The sequence below is a fragment of the Clupea harengus genome, chromosome 3 (assembly GCF_900700415.2).
Source record: "Clupea harengus chromosome 3, Ch_v2.0.2, whole genome shotgun sequence".
In the NCBI taxonomy this organism is placed as follows: Eukaryota; Metazoa; Chordata; class Actinopteri; order Clupeiformes; family Clupeidae; genus Clupea; species Clupea harengus.
In genome coordinates, this window is record NC_045154.1 from 18408943 (window position 1) to 18428230 (window position 19288).

General features: G+C 45.4%; 1 protein-coding gene across 2 annotated transcripts in view; it reads right to left on the reverse strand.

Annotated features, from left to right (window-relative positions):
• Nucleotides 1-9031: 9031 nt before the first annotated feature.
• The window catches only part of dapk2b (death-associated protein kinase 2b), a 35673-nt gene continuing 25416 nt past the window's right edge, over nucleotides 9032-19288 (reverse strand). The window contains exons 8-12 of one of the 2 annotated variants that reach the window (XM_012818723.3): nucleotides 19023-19175; nucleotides 18573-18618; nucleotides 14831-14920; nucleotides 14207-14278; nucleotides 9032-11234 (exon numbers count right to left, since the gene is read on the reverse strand). In XM_012818723.3, coding sequence (XP_012674177.1) covers nucleotides 11109-11234; nucleotides 14207-14278; nucleotides 14831-14920; nucleotides 18573-18618; nucleotides 19023-19175 — 487 coding nt within the window. In that variant the 3' untranslated portion in view covers nucleotides 9032-11108. Of the gene's footprint in view, nucleotides 11235-14206; nucleotides 14279-14830; nucleotides 14921-15402; nucleotides 17585-18572; nucleotides 18619-19022; nucleotides 19176-19288 lie in introns of those variants that run through there. The other variant, XM_031564835.2, reaches the window with a different exon arrangement.

Here is a 19288-nt window from a genome sequence, read left to right on the forward strand (position 1 = left end):
TCATTTCATATTTGATCTATAAATGTCTCTTCTAAATGTTCACTTAAAACAGCGGATGAATCTAACACATTTCTTTACTTCTACCACTCAGCGGGACAGCACACATTTACATTTGTCACCAGACTGCATCCTGTCGCTCCGTGACCTCGCGGATGAATCTTGTGCGTCAACACGGTCTCCATATTGTGCGGGGCAGCCGCGTCTCCATGTCTACGGAGGCAGGAGGTCTATCCACAATTACGATCGGTTTAATACGTTTAAAATTCATTCTTTAAGTTGCTCTATATTTGGTGGCACAACTGTCCATTACTTGTTTTGAGAAGCACTTCAATAAATCATATAATTTTGAAGAATATTTTGGATGATTTAGTTAGGTTACTCACTGAATTTATTTCTGTAGTTTTTTCTGTAGTATTTCTGCTGCTTTTGGAACTGTACTTATTTTGAGCTTTATGTTCTTGTAAAACTACTGAAGAAGACCCAGATTGGTCCAGTTAAACATATGTAATGACTTTATAATGTATTTAAAACATTTGCACATGCTAACCCTAAGTTATTTAGCAACCAATGATCTAGTATAGGCAACAGTAAAAAGGGTTTGCTCCAGGGGCGGCTTGTCCATAAGGGCGATTAGGGCGACGCACTGCCTAGGGGGGAAAGAAAAAAAGAAAAAAAAAACTCCTGATGTATAAACGCAATATCCTTGTAAGTCGCTTAAATGAAGACATGTAAATATAAATGTAATCATTTTTTTTCTGTCGGATTCTACCACTGGACAGTTTGATCTGCCGCTGTATGTCATTGTCGAATCAGGTAGGCTAACAATCATTCAGTCAGCCTAAAGTCGTGCTTCAAATGGCCCCGCCCCTTCTGGGGCAATTTGGGGCGAAATGAAAATCGCCCCAGACCTAAAAAAAAAAAACACAAAACAGAGCTCTCAATGCATTCTCTATGGCTCGCCCCTCCATGTCGTATCATAAGTAATGGACATAAAAGCCTACTAACGTCATACAGCTTTCGACAGGGGCATATCCTGTCAAGATGGCTCCTGTTCAGTGCAACAACTCGATTTGCTCTTCTTTACTCCTCTTTAGTCGGCGTACTAAGATAAATTGACAACAAAACAATTAGGACTTCCTAGACCAAATGTATCCATTCAACAGGTTTCTACAAAGGGAGGGAAATCCTACATCCAAGAATTGGAACGAAAGAAAATCGCGGTCGTGAAGTGGCTAACGCGGTCTGTATTTCTATATACCACTGTCACTTTTCATAGGTTTCACAGTGTGTTTCACAGTTCGCTTCTTGCACTAACACTGAATCATTTTTTATGTGATGACTTATTTTGCTTTTGTAAGCCAATACATTCAAGATCAGTCAATAAATATGGTTGGTTTTGACTTACATTTACATTACAATTACATTTAGTCATTTAGCAGACGCTTTTCTCCAAAGCGATGTACAAGGGAGAGAATAGTCAAGCTACGAGCAATAGAACCTGGTGTAACAATAAATAAAGTGCAGAAATGTAACTGCTGTAATTGCAAGTTACGCACTAGTCGAAGTGCCAGTTAGGACGGGAAGTGCTCTCTGAAGAGTTGGGTCTTCAAAAGCTTCTTAAAGGTAGAGAGGGACGCCCCTGCTCTGGTAGTGCTGGGTAGTTCATTCCACCAACGTGGAACTACAAATGAGAATAGTCTGGACTGCCGTACTTGCACAGGCGGCAGTGCCAAACGACGCTCACTAGAAGAGCTCAGCATCCTGGGTGTAACATTTGCATTTGCAAGAGCATTTAGGTAGGTGGGAGCAGAACCATCAAGCACTCTGTAGGCAAGCATAAGTGACTTGAACTTAATGCGAGCAGCTACAGGCAGCCAGTTGAGGTCCATGAGTAGCGGGGTGACGTGTGCCCTTTTCGGTTGGTTGAACACCAGACGCGCCGCCGCGTTCTGGATCATTTGTCAAAAGTCAAAGTAGCTTTATTGTCAATTACTTTGCATGTTAAGACATACAAAGGAATAAAAAAAAACGTTTCCCACTCTCCCACGGTGAAACATATAAGTGCACACGCACAACAACAGATAAGACAAGACATATAGATATACATATAGTTATAAACATACAGATACATGTACAGCAGCATAAGTTTACTTTAAAGTGAGGTTATGGTAGTGCAAAAAAAGGCAGCAAAAAGACATCCTGTGAGATGTATTTGTTACATTGGCAGTGCAAGTATAACAGTAAGTGGTAGTGGTTTCACCACGCAAGCCGGCAGGCCCGTTAGGAGGGCGTTGCAGTAATCAAGGCGGGAACTCACCAAGGTTTGCACCAGCAGCTTGGTGGCATACTGGGTTAGGTACGGCCTGATTTTGCGGATGTTGAATAGCGCAAAGCGGCAGGACCTAGAGACAGAGGCAATGTGGTCCGTGAAAGTCAGTTGGTCATCAATAATGACCCCGAGGTTTCTTGCTGTTTTGGATGGAACAAGAGATAAGGAGTCAATATTGATGCTGATGTTGTGGTGGATGGCCTGTTTGGCTGGAAAGACCATCAGTTCCGTTTTGGCCAGGTTCAGCTGAAGGTGGTGGTTTTTCATCCATGTGGATATATCAGCAAGACAGTCCGAGATCCGCGCCGAGACAGTGGTGTCCTCAGGAGGGAAAGACAGAAACAGTTGAGTATCATCGGCATAGCAATGATAGGAAAAACCATGCGAGCGGATGATAGGGCCCAGCGAAGTGGTGTAAATGGCAAAGAGAAGTGGTCCCATCACCGAGCCTTGGGGCACCCCTGTGGTGAGGTGTTGAGGTACAGACAGCTGACCTTGCCATGACACACACATTGAACGAGCGCCCAGTGAGGTATGATTCAAACCAGGAGTGCGCCTTGCCAGAAATGCCCATACTTGACAGTATGGACAGAAGGATGCGGTGGTTGACTGTATCAAACGCAGCTGATAAGTCAAGCAGGACGAGAGCTGAGGATTGAGCTGCTGCTCTAGCTGTTTTCAAGGCCTCTGTCACAGACAACAGGGCTGTTTCGGTGGAGTGACCGCTTTTAAAATCCAGACTGGTTTGGATCGAGGAGATTGTTCCTTGATAGGACTTATATGTTACCCCTTCTTTATGTTGTTACTGGACATATCATGTGTCCTGTTAAGCTATGTTACATCATACAACATTTGAGACACGTGGATAATGAAAAAATGGGATAATTTAATGTGGAGCCACATCATGTTTGCTTATGAAGGCTCCTGGATGCAACTTTCTTCCATAGCTTTCCACCTGTAACTTGCTACTCTAGCTATGTAGCAAGAGGGGACATATTACTGTTGTGTGTTGCCAATAGTGGACAAAAAGGTATTGCTGTATGAGTTAATCAGCTAACTTAATGTACCTACTGAATGGGCCGCCTTAATCATTATCAAAAATTTAAATTGTCCCCCCTGAGAATTTTTTCAGGAGCCGCCACTGGTTTGCTCTACAAAGTACAACAGCACTTTTGATGGCATGTTTTGATTCCCCCTCAGCAATAGTTCTTGAGAAATGGTTCTTTTTATTGTTTCCCCCAACAGTGAAATGAAAGTTCCGCCCTCTAATCATATTTTATGGCCCGATAACATTCTAATTTGCTTTGAGTTTTTGTCCAATTTTGCCAATGTTCCAAATACTCGTTACATTCTTGGACAGTCTTATTGATGTTCCGTTTAAAAGCCGTACTTGTCTGAGAAAAAATATTAGCATCTGTTAAAGGGAGATTACTCTCAGTACAAGCTGACTCAGAGGAGACTTTTCAGGGTTCAGACCTGGAGTGTGTGCTGTGTTCAAATGCAGGAGGGGGTCTGTGGGACTCGTTTGTAAATGCATCCAGAATTTGAGAGCTCTTTTTTGTATGTTTCATTGGCAGTGGAACTCATTCTGCCCTACATGCATTGGTTGGTGTTTTCTTTTGAATGTGTAAGATTGTCGACTGATTTCTACATGCAGTGCTTCTATAAGGATGCTTGTCCATCTGATTTACATGCAGTGCTTCTATAAGGATGCTTGTCCATCTGATTTACATGCAGTGCTTCTATAAGGATGCTTGTCCATCTGATTTACATGCAGTGCTTCTATAAGGATGCTTGTCCATCTAGTGCAGCTATGCTCACTGAGAGGACCCTTTACTTCCACACAGAGACAATAGGCTGGATCACACAGTCAAATATATTTACCACCATTTCTCTCTCTCTCTCTCTCTCTATCTCTCTCTCTCACTCTTTCACTCTCTCACTCTCTCTCACTCTCTCTCTCAAACACACACACCCACGCATACAAACACACACACACATTCGTCTCTGCTGATGAACAAACACAAAAGAACTGAAGGCATATCTCCACCTGGCCTGCGTCTGGTCGAGGGCTCTTTGGCAGTCAGGGCCCTGAATGGCTGAGCAGTGGAGTGTGAAAGATGCTACATCCTGCCAGCAGGGTCTACCTGCATAGAGATGCTCACACACACGTGCGCATGCAGGCACGCACACACACACACACACACACACACACACACGTACACGCACGCACGCGCACATACACATACACACACACACACACACGCACAGCAGATGGAGCTCAGAGACCTTGCTGATCTGTGTCTGAGGGTGTGTGTGTGTCTGTGTGTGTGTTTTGGCGTGTGTGTATGTGTGGGAGAGAGCAATGATGTGCTTGTTCATGTAAGAGAGGGAGTATGTGTGTGTGTGTGTGTGTGTGTGTGTGTGTGTGTGTGTGTGTGTAGAGAGATGCAGAAAAAGAGTGAGAACTTTTTCACACCACCATTACATGATTCATCATGTCTGTCTGGAGCTAAAGCTATTTTTCTCCGAGGAAGGAGCCTTGTTGTTTTCACCCACAGGGCTTGACATCACACCTCTGAAATCAGAATCTACTGCTCAAGAGCGTCTGACATACATGGAATGGCATAAGAGAGACATTTAATGTTCCTGTACGGCTGTTTCGTTTGTCTGTCGTTATTTAACTGCTATCTGGACAAAAATACAATTTAGAAGAGCCCTTTTACATCACATACTAAATTAGACGACTTCCTCTACAATCAATGGACATTAAGGTATTGCCGCGAACGATGCACTCGCTATATGATATAGCGCTGACTAGAAAAGGCAAAGTGTGTAGTCATTACATCAATGACCACTAGGGGGAGACATAGATCTAGACCAAAGTAATATCACGTCGCACCTTGATCTCAAAGCACTGTAGGCATATGCGGTGCTGAAAATAGGATGCAGGCTATAATAGTTGGATACTTGCGACCTGATTGTAGACATTCGATTGTCCAACAGTTATTGTTATGATCATTGAAGAAAAATCCTGAATTATAGGTCACAACAAAAAACATTATGAAGGTGTCAAGAAAATTTGCGGACACTAGATGGCAATGTTGTACCCTAACACAGGCTATTCCGCTCTGAGTGGTCGCATAGTTTGGACTACTGAGGCAGTTCAATATCGGCGCAATGGGAAACAATATACACTATCGAGGCAGTGCACATATGAAAACAGATCATATCGTCGTTATTTATACGTTTTGCATGCATTTTAGTAGGCTTTGTTGGCCATAGCATACTATATTCTGTCAAGGCTATGGTGTTTGTTGACCATATTAAACTATATTCTGTCAAGGCTATGGTGTTTCATGGAAGTGCATCCAGTGGAAGTCCAAGGACAGCCATCAATGATTCACGAGGTGGTCTAAAAATGACATAGTGACGTTTGTGCGAGTCTGTATTTAGGGTGTTTGTGTGTTTGTTTGTCTGCATTGTTCCTTTGCGTATTTTCATGACAGTATATGTGACAGTGTGTGTGTTTGTTTGTGTATGAAAGAGAGAAAGAAAGAGACAGATAGAGAATGTTAAAACCTTGTGACAGGACCCATTTCCCCAGAAAAACATAATCAAAAACCTGAACTGACAAATGATTCCATAACGTCATCCTGAATCTACCCCCTCTCAATATACCTTTTTAAATATCACTGTCAGAGGTTCTCCTTATTTGGACACCATTCAGTTTTCTTGCTGTAATTACAGGTTCGTGCGGGTTATTGTCCCATTCCTGACGTTAGTTATCTTTCACTGGAAACGCGCCCTTATGCATCCAGCTGAACCCCAGCCGACCTCATTCTCATACTGAATACCTGAAGAGGAAGATCTCTCAAAGACCAAGACCGTATTCTGAAAGCTCCCAAATGCCCACAGTATATGGTATGCTTTAGTGGAGCCATTTCTGGCACTGCAACCTGGCAGTCTGAGGCAGGTTCGTTAAAGTGCCGTCGGCAAGCATGACATTTTCTCATGCTCCCGTAAGTCCGCCAGAGCGCTTGCGGTGACCTAAAAGGCAGGATGAGACCCGCTGCGTCGCGGGGGCTGGCAGCGGGGATCAGTGGCGTGCCGACATCAGAGGAAGATGGAGGAAGAGGAAGATGGAGCACCTGCTGCGGGCTGCCCGCAACCATCCAAACCGCACGGATGGGCAGCAGATGACAGGAAAGCCAGTCAGCTTTTTCATACAAAGGTTCACAAATGTCCAGGCACACACACACACACACACACACACACACACACACACACACACACTCTCTATCTCTCTCTCACAAACACACACACAAAAAAAGTTGTGTATAATGTAGACACAAATATAAACACTCATAATCCATCACATAGACAGTCGTTGGCCACACACACACACACACACACAAACATTTGACCTCTCCTGCCACAAGAGACAGACACAGATAGACCTTCAGTCATAAAACCACAGAAACAAATCCCATATCTGATATCAGTGATAAATCACTGAGATATGCACAGCGTGGTGGGGAGGTATTCAGCCATGCATGACCCATGTCTCCAGATATTTCTCCAGCTCTTCTGATGCCCGTAACCTAGCGGAGACCGTGGGGGTATATAATACCCCAGGAACTAATTAGCCCACTGAAAGCTGGTGTCGTATCCCCATATTTAGGCAAGAATCATTGACGGACTTCCACCACATGCACGGGTAGATGCAGGAAACATCCATGACATCATGTTGTGTAATATACAGTATACGACCATGACATATAATATTATAGCAGTATAATGTCACAGAGATGCACCAGGGTAAACTGGGTGCCGCTGAACTCAACCTACATTCCACTATAAACCATGATGATTCACTGCATTCACTCTCAATTTCAGCTTCAAAAGCTTTTTTGGCATGGCAAGTTTCAGGTTACATAATGCTGAAGCATTTAAAAAAAGCGAGTAACAAAAGTAGTTAAGGACATATGATCTGCTTTTGTCGCACTCTCTCTGAGCGCCTCAATGATACGCCAGCGAAGACTGTGTGTCGTGAGGCACTGCTGACCTTAGAGCAGAGCGAACAGCAACTTAGTTATTGTTTGGAGAAGATGGCGGCCCTTTCCGCCCGCCGGCTGACAGTCCGCTTACCACAGGCTCAGGGGGGATTACAGGAATATTTAAGACGCGCAGCTGAGAACAGAACAAGGTCTCCAGACATCGCTGGGCGCAGTTGGCAAGAGCTCTTTCTCGACGGACCAGTCTGCCAGAACAGTAAGGCGTTAGACATTGGACCGCTCTGTGTGGCTGTGAAGTTTAACTGAGAAATCACCTTAGAGGTTGATGATGTAGTGGGGCGAAGTTGTTGTTAAGTCCTCTACTGCCCGCAGAATAACACAGTTACCCATCCAAACAATGTCAGGAAACTGTCCGCATTCTCACCAGCTCCGACTTTCAGGGAAGTGTGTGAAAGGTCTGGCTTCCTTAATGGCCAGTGACAACCACAGCCAACCAATTCAGTGCAAGAATGTTGAGACTCCTCAACCTGTCCTAAACAACTCCCCCCAAAAATCCATTAATTCAAGTCTGTAACATCACAGAGTGCAGAAGACATTTTAAAGCAGCAATAAGGAGTTCTGTTCCAAAACTAGCAGTCTAACTACCTAAAAGACATGTGAAAACCTTGCAAACACCACCATCAGCCCAGTTGACACTGATGGAAGCCAGCCACTAACTGGTATCTTTTGGCAGTATAGCTGGCAGTGTCTTCTTTTCTTCCATTTTTCAGGGTGTTCCAGCCCGGAACGCAGAACTACATAGGACATACGTATCCTGGATGGCTAGGTGGAAAGACACACATGTTTATCTGTTCTTCACATGACCATATGCTATAAAAATGAATTTGAGGATGGTACAAAAACTAGTTGCCTATAAAACCATACCTCAAAAAGTGTCAAATGTTGCATAGTGTTACTTTAACGTGTGCCCTGTGGGAGGCCTGCTGGCTGGGGGGGATCCTCTGGCACACCAAGCCCCATTGGAGCTCAGAGACTCAGTCAAAGGTTTCGGTCGCCCAGTTCTTCTCGCCGGTGTCCTTCCCAAGTTGCCTGGCCTACATTTTCTCACAGCCAAGTGTTTACTTAGGACCGCTACAGTTTTCCCGCAATCATTTTCAGCTCAGGCGAGCCCAAACAAACTAGCTGTTGTGAAACCCTTGCATCGGGCCGCTCACAGTGGCCCAAACCAGCCTGCTCAAAAGAGGGCAACTTGAAGCGATTAGCCACAGTGTCTACACACACACACACACACACACACACACAGTGTCCAGTTCCATCAGGGATGCGCTATGTTACCATGACGCATGTAGAATAAGCCATATTTGTCAGGATTGCTTCATTGTCCAGTCCCATACTGTACACAGATGGCTTTTAAACACTAGCACACCTTCATTGTCCAGTCCCATACTGTACACAGATGGGTTTAAACACTAGCACACTTGTGTGTATCTGAGATGAACTGAGGCAGATGATTAAGAGACTGAGAATGAAACTGACTGACAGAGATGTATAGATTGCATATGTTGCAGGAGCAAAATGAACAAATCAAGCACATTCGGGGCATATAATATATATATACTGTACATATATAATATATATATATAAATATGATTACGTGGTTCAGTAAACACAGGACAAAAACACATTTTTATTTAAAACTTTTATTACACCCTTCCAATGAGTGAATTTTGTAACAGTGAATAGTTCAGTAATCATCCTCTAACTAATTAAATGAATGAATAAAAAATGAAATCTGACATATCAAGAGTACATTATAAGAATAAGCCGTGCATTTTTAGTGACAAATAACAACATTCATAAATATATTAAATATTTATTTCTCTCTTTCTCCAATTACTTTTCCAAATCTAGTCCAAAACAAAAGGATTTTATAGAACAGTGAAGTAAACACAGAAGGCAAACTCATTAAACACATTCTGAACAGTCAGCACGTCTGTAAGACAAACGGTAACGGTAGGCTGACATCGGAGCAACTCAGACATCTCAGAAGATGGTGAGGTTGAGCTGCATTTGAATTAGAATGAAGAGTATGAAGGGATGTTAGTACGGTAAATAGCCCAAGCACAATGTAAACAACACATAGAGACTAAGAGACATTCTCCGGTCCATAGAACCGGCACATAAAGACACACACACACACTCACAAGTGTGCATGCACACACATCAGATACACACGTAAACAATATTAGACAATTAAAAAAATGAACACATTCACATATAATTCCACCCATCTGCCCGTGTGCAGCTCCACCTGCTCACACAGCACGAGCCTCACACACACCTGCTCACACAGCACGAGCCTCACACACACACGCACACACACACACACAGCACGAGTCCTGCTCTGGAGCGCTCACTAAGAGTGACACCATGGCACTAACTGGGATTGACACTCATTTCAGTCAAAGACAACACGAGTTCTCTCTCCACCTCATGAGGAGCCAATGGGAGTTTCCACAGCTTAAGTAATTGGCCTTCGATTGCCTTTGAGGAAATAAAAGATGAAAAAAATTAACTAAAATAAATGAAATAAATAAAATGAATTGTTCTTTGGAAATGTCAATGAAATGCCTACTGTAAATATGCACATTTGTATGACCTTAAGACACAAGCGTCTTTATGTGAGGATTTCGTCACAGGAGCATGTACGTAGTTCCATGTATTTCTTGGAATCGTTCTAACCAAGCCTTAATGGTTCCCAGGAAGAGGTGGAGGGAGTAACTCATGCCACTCCTGTGTTGAGGCTACAGTGATAAACGATTTAACAGAGCTGGTAAACACAGTTTCAAAAGATGAATTATATTCTGGTGGCATCTACTGCAGGAATGAGTTAGGGATCAGTATATTTACAAGGGTTGTAAACCACGCTAGTTAGATGTTACCTCAGATATTCATTACATTGTCTGCCCGCCCTTCAAAAAGCTAACTGTGCTTAATAACTTTTTACATTTATACTCTGAGGTTAGTTAAGAAACAAACTGAAACAGCGAGGGGTTGGTCTGAAATTAGCATTGGCACTCTCAGTCACAAGGCATAGAAGTTCATATAAGTACAAAAATACTCTCTTATGTAGAGGCGGAGGCTTTAAGAAGCCCATACACAATCCAAATAAGAATATAAGAGTGAGGAATGGCCTGGAAAGAACATAATATCACATTTATATGCAACCCAACATAGTCAAAGTATTAGCTGAGCCCGACACAGTGGGTGTGTGACAGAAGAAGCTTCAGCTGCCTCAGCACACACACACACCATGAGTTAAGGCACTTGTTGAGAGAGCAGACTGCACTTATTATTTTTCGGCACTTATTAAGACCTGCTTATTATACACACAGATTCCTAGCATAAAGTACATGTTCAGCTCAAAACAGGCACCTCTTTAAAAAATACATCTCTCAAGCGGACTAAACATTATTCCAAACAAACCGTTTGTCTATTGCAAACTTTATGTATGTCATGTGTATTTATGTATTTGACAAACATGCCTGAAACATCGCCTTGTGCCACCATGAAACGGCTTTATAATGTGTGTGGACTCAAACGTGGGGCGCATGGATGTATGGAGCATTAAGCGGTTCACACAAGGCTCTTCACTGTTGCCATGTAAACCTCAGAACTCTGGAATGGTTGAAACGCTCAGGTGTGTTTTGCTGAAATACTCTGGGGCTGTCTTGTAGCACTGGGAGTCTTGAGGAGGTGTTTCAGGAGGTGCTGCTCCTCTTGCGAGTCCTGGGCTTCCTGAACACGCCGTCCTCCTCCTGGTCACTCTCACAGTCTCTCTCAAACATGGCCACCGTGCGCTCCACAATGCCAGGCAGAGGCCTTGCCTGTCAAACACACGGTCACATGACACGTCACATGACTTTTCACTTAACCACTTCAAAGAGCTGCAGGGTTGTGTTTTGTTCACTCCATGGTTATGTCTATGGTGTTTAATTCCCTCTATGGTTATGTCTATGGTGTTTTGTTCCCTCTATGGTCATGTCTATGGTGTTTTGTTCCCTCTATGGTTTATGTTAATAGGATTAAAGCTGTAAATTAATACATAATTCTACATTCAAGCAAGATCTCGCAGCCTTGAAAGCTCACAAGGGTTTTAGGGAGATTCCATTGTATTGTCCTTTTTTAAATGCGATGTTATGTTTGGGTCCAGAACTGATCTGATATATCAATGAAATGAAATGATGATAACAGGTGCTGGACCTGACCAGGCACACGATTTACCTGCGTAAGGAGAGAGGCGTGTAGAAGGAGAGAGGGGTGGAGAAGGAGAGAGAGGTGGAGAAGGAGAGAGAGGTGTGAAAGGAGAGAGAGGTGGAGAAGGAGAGAGGGGGAGAAGGAGAGAGGGGTGTAGGAGAGAGGGGTAGAGAGAGGGGTGTAGAAGGAGAGAGGGGTGGAGATGGAGAGAGGGGTGTGTAGGAGAGAGGGTTGTAGGAGAGAGGGGTGGAGAAGGAGAGAGAGGTGTGAAAGGAGAGAGAGGTGGAGAAGGAGAGAGGGGTGGAGAGAGGAGTGTGAAAGGAGTGTGAAAGGAGAGAGAGGTGTAGAAGGAGAGAGGGGGAGAAGGAGAGAGGGGGAGAAGGAGAGGGGTGGAGAAGGAGAGAGGGGTGTAGAAGAGAGGGGTGGAGAAGGAGAGAGGGTGGAGAGAGGGGTGGAGAAGGAGAGGGATGTAGAAGGAGAGAGGGGTGGAGAGAGGGGTGGAGAGAGGGGTGGAGAAGGAGAGATGAGTGAAGGAGAGAGGGGTGGAGAAGGAGAGAGGGGTGTAGAAAGAGAGAGGGGTGGAGAGAGGAGTGTGAAAGAAGAGAGGGGTAAAGGAGAGAGGGGTGTAGAAGGAGAGAGGGGTGTAGGAGAGAGGGGTGTAGAAGGAGAGAGGGGTGGAGAAGGAGAGAGAGGTGGAGAGAGGAGTGAAGGAGAGAGGAGTGAAGGAGAGAGGGTGTTGGAGAGAGGGGTGTGAAGGAGAGAGGGGTAAAGAGAGGGGTGTATAAGGAGGGAGGGGTGTAGAAGGAGAGAGGGGTGGAGAAGGAGAGAGGGGTGTTGGAGAGAGGGGTGTGAAGGAGAGAGGGGTAAAGAGAGGGGTGTATAAGGAGGGAGGGGTGTAGAAGGAGAGAGGGGTGGAGAAGGAGAGAGGGGTGGAGAAGGAGAGAGGAGTGTGAAGGAGAGAGGGGTGGAGAGAGGGGTGTAGAAGGAGAGAGGGGTGTGAAAGGAGAGAGGGGTGTAGAGGAGAGAGGGGTGTTGGAGAGAGGGGTGTGAAGGAGAGAGGGGTAAAGAGAGGGGTGTATAAGGAGGGAGGGGTGTAGAAGGAGAGAGGGGTGGAGAAGAGAGAGGGGTGGAGAAGGAGAGAGGAGTGTGAAGGAGAGAGGGGTGGAGAGAGGGGTGTAGAAGGAGAGAGGGGTGTGAAAGGAGAGAGGGGTGTAGAAGGAGAGAGGAGTGGAGAGAGGGGTGTGAAAGGAGAGGGGTTAAGGAGAGAGGAGTGTAGAAGGAGAGAGTGGTGAGAAGGAGAGAGGGGTGGAGAGAGGAGAGAGGGGTGTAGAAGGAGAGAGGAGTGGAGAGAGGGGTGAAGAAGGAGAGGGGTTAAGGAGAGAGGAGTGTAGAAGGAGAGAGTGGTGGAGAAGGAGAGAGGGGTGGAGAGAGGAGAGAGGGGTGTAGGAGAGAGGGGTGGAGAAGGAGCAACGCATAGTGAACACAGCTGGTAAGATCATTGGTGCCCCACTCCCACTCCCTTCCCTGCAAGACATATACACCACCCGCCTCACCCGGAAAGCTACCTCGATTGCGAGTGACACCAGCCACCCCGCACACAGTCTGTTCAGCCTCCTACCCTCTGGAGGAATGTATAGGAGCCTCCGTTGCTGCACCACCAGACTCAGAAATAGCTTTATACACCAAGCTGTCAGGAAGCTAAATTCTCTCCCCTCACTCCCCCCAGCCATATCCGTCAGTCTGATACGAGGCTGAAATCCCCCCCCCCCCCCTACAATAACTCAGGACTCTGCAACAAAACTGTCCCTTGCACTTTTATCACTTTACCACTTACTGTTATACTTGCACTGCCAATGTAACAAATACATCTCACAGGATGTCTTTTTGCTGCCTTTTTTTGCACTACCATAACCTCACTTTAAAGTAAACTTATGCTGCTGTACATGTATCTGAATGTTTATAACTATATGTATATCTATATGTCTTGTCTTATCTGTTGTTGTGCGTGTGCACTTATATGTTTCACCGAGGGAGAGTGGGAAACGTTTTTTTCGATTCCTTTGTATGTCTTAACATGCAAAGTAATTGACAATAAAGCTACTTTGACTTTTGACTTTGAGAGAGGGGTGTAGAAGGAGAGAGGGTGTAGAAGGAGAGAGGGGTGTAAAACAACAGACACGCCAAGGAAACTTTCTAGATGACTGCTCATCTCCACTGTAACAGCGAACTGAACTCAACTGTGTAGCGATCAGCTGTCAGGCAGGATTTCCAAAGACTTCAGTGATCTTAATCAGGTCAAGACTGATCCAATGACATGGTTCTCTGACTGGTTTGTGTTTGTGCTGCACACAAAGATTCTTCAGTTTGTTCCTTCAGAAAAGCCCCAAGACCAAGTACTGCACTGAACTCCTGATGTACTGAAGAGTTATTGAATTTGCTGAGTTCTACAAGGAATCCTTTATGAGAAAATTCCAAATAACAGATTGTTTACATGTTTGATTGACTGATTGATTGATTGACAGACAGACGGACAGACAGACAGACAGACACAGACAGACAGACAGACAGACAGACAGACAAGGAGGAGAGCTGTGGTACCAACCTTCTGTTTGGGCTGACTCTTCCTCATCATCCGAGTCAGGTGATTACAGAGAGCCACGATCCTGAAAGACAACTGTACACAACACAGGGAGAAGACGGCAGAAGATTAGTGCCAGGACCTTCTTCCAGTGGGTTTCAGGAAATAATGAACTGCAAGTGCCCTTGATTTAAACTGGGATAGTATCTGACGCTGAATGGATCGGTGCTGATTGACCCAGGCCTACTCCAGACCACATGAGGACCAGAGTCACATGCTCTCTCAGTAGCGTGCTCTGTGACGGAGTGCCGTCACTATGCTTGAGTATGTACTCTGGTTGCCATAGCAACGAGCTTGGCTCTTTGGCGTTGCGGTCAGGGTGCAGGTTTGGTACTCTGTAGGCCTGGACTGAAGGTCGGGTGGGGTGACTGCTCTCTCCATCTGCTAAGTATCTATGTTATGTTATGCATCTCAAGAGCCTGATCTGTCTCTCTCTTCCTCTGTCTCTCTCTTCCTCGGTCTCTCTTCCTCGGTCTCTCTCTTCCTCTGTCTCTCTCTTTTCCTACTGCTGCCTGTTAGAGGGATAAGGGTTTTTTAAATGTAATGTTTATTTAACGTCTAATTAGATGTTAGATATTTGTAGATTACCTTCCACCTGCGTCTGGCATACAGCCGTCTGAAGTTCTCCAGGTTGACCACGGACTGCCTGCGCACCAGGGCCTGTCTGGGGTTCTCAGGCTGCAGGAGGCCACAGGAGAGAGTGAGACACGGGACAGAGTGAGACACGGGAGAGAGTGAGACACAGGAGAGAGTGAGACACAGGATAGAGTGAGACAGGAGAGAGTGAGACACAGGAGAGAGTGAGACATTGTGCATGAAGTGAGGAAGTGAACTTGATTTCATCACAAACACTGGCTAAGGAACTGATTGAGCTATTATATGTCAAAGTGCATACATTCATTTATTATATAATATTACATTGGGTAATCATGAAATATTGGCTGCAAAGAATGCCTCTGTTTTCAGAGCTGAAGGTCTTTAATGGAGCATGAGGAATGAGAAAGGTAGATACTATAGCATTTCTGTGGAAAGATTGAGAGGAAGAGATTCCACCACACAATCAGCTCAGTGGTACTCTAATGGTGATGGGGTGATAGTGTTCTTTCATTGTATCACATGTAGGGTCATCATTTCATAGGAAACAGTCATCAGTGAATTGCTTGGGTTACAGGAACTGGAAAATATGTTTTTATTTCCCTTTGAAAACAATGTAATACAATGACATCAGTGTCAAGGCAAAAAAAATACATTTGAAATACAAAAGTCTCAAAAAATGCCTTCAAATGCTGAAAGCATTCTGCAATATCATGCACAAATGAAAAAGGTTTTCATAGCCATGTGTGTGAATCAGCAAGTGTTTCTGTTCAACTCCATACACAGCTCCACCACAGGAAGGTAAGCTAAGGGGACTTCTCTGATGTGGAGTAGAAATGTTAGACTGTCTACGGCAATACAAGTGCCATTAAAGCAGGACTTGAAAGCCACGGCTCAAACACTGGTGAAACCATAAACACTGCAGTCAGTGTGTAACACCACAAAACACAATACAGTATACCCTGCCAATGAGATAACACTTTATTGGGATAGGTCAGGTTAGATGCTACACAAACAGATTATCATCCATGAAGAATAAAATATTAAATAAATGTCAAATAAAACCATATGCTGATCCTATATGCATAACCTTAAACTCACACACACACGGACACACACACACGCACGCACACAGACACACACACACCTTACCATAACCTTTCCCCCACATCAAACACCATATCTAAGCCTATTTGTATTTCTCAGTGTTTGGACTAGAAAATGGGTTATCCAAATAAATCGGAACCTACACAACTTATGATACTAATGGAATGGAACTTACTGTACATAACCAAGGATACTAATGGAATGGAACCTACATAACTAAGGATACTAATGGAATGGAACCTACGTAACTAAGGATACTAATTGAATGGAAACTACATGACTAAGGATACTAATGGAATGGAACCTACGTAACTAAGGATACTAATGGAATAGAGACAATTTCATGATGAAGGGAGTCTTTTGTTTCAGTTGCAGATAATTTAAATTATGTTTTTGACCGAAAAAGTGCTTTGGTCTCACCTCTGCTGACGTACAAAAGATTTCAGAAAGCCTTCCTTAAGGTATTAACATTTTTTAATCATTACAAAAATCAGCATGTCCAAAAGTGCGTTTAAAAACAAAAATGCTATAATTATTTCTTAAAGTGTTTTTGATATGCAGATAAATTAAGATAAATAAAAATACAGTTGTAATTTTTTAAATATATTGTGTCTTTGATATAGATGACCTAATGAATAGTGGCATCATTCCCAAATACATTAAGCCCTACAAATGATGACCTGTGACCTTCGACCTATGTTAATGACCTACAGTATTCTATTCCACATCCATTCCCATTGAGTGTGATTCCCGGAGGAAGTGAGCTTGACTGTCCTAGGGGCGTGTTTACCTTGCCATGCTGCACGTCTGCATGTGTGTCCCATATGTTTACATTGCCATGATACACGTCTGCATGTGTGTCCCATATGTTTACATTGCCATGATGCACGTCTGCATGTGTGTCCCATCCTATCTGGCCTCTAGTCTTTACTCTGTCTCCGTGAGCTCAGACTCCGCCTCTGGCCCCACCTCCGAGCAGAGCTCCGCCCCACAGGCCTGACTCAGCAGCGCCTTCAGCGCCTCGCTCACGACGCTGTCGAACGGCGCGCGGCCGTCCCCGCCGTCGCTATGGAGACCGCTCATGACCTCCTGCAGCCAGCTGAGTTCGGAGGTGAGCTCCTTCCTGAGCGTGCTCAGATGCGCCTGGCGCTGCAGGTAGCGCTGTCCGACGCTGCTGAGGCTGGCGTCGGTGAGGCGCAGGTCCTGGTGCAGCCCGCGCCGCGTGGCCTCGGCCTTACGCAGCTCGTAGCGTGCGTGAGACAGCTCCTGCCGCACGCCCTCGCTGCCCTCGCGGAACCAGGCCTCGCGCCGGCCGTAGGCGGAGAGCAGCGCATCCACGTCCCCCTGCAGCGCCTCCCGCCGCGCCTGCACGCCGGCCACGCCCGCCTGCATCGCCGCGATGTCCTCCAGCGCGCGGGCGAAGCGCTCCACGTCTGCGTAGGTGTGGTTGGGCGGCGCGCCGGAGTGCGATTGGATGGAGTACTCCTTCAGCCGCTTCGTCTTCAGCTGCGGGGCTTCAGGCTCCGCCTCCGTCTTCCGCCGGGCGGCACTCGGGGTGGCACTCTTCTCTGCCACGCCCAGGGTGGCACTCTCCTCTGCCACGCCCAGGGTGGCACTCTCCTCTGCCACGCATTGGTGGGACTTTTGGATAGAATGGAGGAACAGCCAATCAGATCCGGGGTATCGGAAGGAGGGTGGGGTTACGATGCAGGCACACGTGGATCCAAAAGCAGGCACACACACACACACACACACACACACACACACACACACACACACACACACACACACACACACACACACACACACACACACACACACGTCCATGTGGGATTAGTAGTTGGACACACAGGTTTCAGGGACTCAACTATAGCCGATGTCAGTTCGTGTCCACTCGTCTGTCCAGTTTTCTCCACAAACAGGAAAGTTTGTCCGTCTTGCGTGAATCCACACTCTCATGCAGTATGAGTCATTCCTTCGTAGCTTGCGATGACGGTCTAAATGATGGCATCACACGGTGTAAATGATACAGTGCCAAACACGTTATGGATGCAGTGAACATGAGGTCAAACCAGAGTTAGTCCCTTTACTGCTGCAACACGTTATGGATGCAGTGAACGTGAAGGTGAGGCCAAACCAGAGTTAGTCCCCCCACTGCTGCTCGCCAGGGGTGAGTTCATGTCAAATAGGGAAGTCTACTCTTCCAACTCACTGCATTGCAAATCTTCATATTTCACTCATTCCACATTTGAAGGCAAATTGTAAGAATGTGGAATGTGTCATGTAAGATCTCACTAAAAGTCTAAAAGCCATCCGTTGGCAGCTTACATTTCACTGCTACTAATGACTGGCTCTGTCAGTCGTAATCACTAATTAGATTCTGATTTCTATCTGCTGGCTTTGGATATAAATGCTAAATGTGACACTTTCACATTGAGTAAAACATCTTTCTCGTGATCTTTTTGCCTCTGGGGTTTAATGCAGAACGCCCACACACATCCAGTGTGACTAATTCTCACGTCTGCAAGCACGACTTTCAGTTTCAGCCCCCCTGACTGACGCCACGTATCTCAAACCACACCTGGCTCAAACAGCATGCGTCAGAGTGCAGCACCATCCCAGCACTTACCTTTATCCAGGGGTGATTGAGAGCATCCTGAATGGTCATCCTCTTTCTGCAAAGCAAACACACACACACACACAACATACCCAGTTAGGAGAGACTGAAACAAACTAAAAAAAAATTCTTGCAGCTCAACAAACAGAGAAAGGTGTGAACAACACCTAAGGTCTCAGGTTCAAAGAGTTCCCACACTAGAATTCGAACTATGTGTGTGTGTAAGACACTTCAGACCGTGTTATGTGCTTAATGAACAGAGGAAGAGTAGGTGTCTCAGTCACATCACATGCCTGAGCCGGTCCAGCTTACAGACAGACAGACAGACAGACAGACAGACAGACAGACTGTCTGTCTATTTATCTATTCAGATATTGAAATGCAGACAGTACTTTCTCTCTTTCATCAAAAGAGGTTAGGCCACAGGGGGCCTAGGACACTGTGTGATGTTTATGGTCTCACCTGGTGTCCTTGACCAGCAGCTGTTTGATGAAGCTCTTGGCCAGTTCACTGGTGCTGCCAAAAAACTCCTCGTCAAAGTCGTAGTTCATGGCTGAGATGTTGGCCAGCGTCTCCTGTTTGGACTCTCCCAGGAACGGAGAAGCTCCGCTTAGTCTGTGGGGAGAGAAAGCCAGATCAGGTCACACTCATGGCTGACTGACACACACACACACACACACACGCTGAGGTCACACTCATGGTTGACACGCACACACACACACACGCTC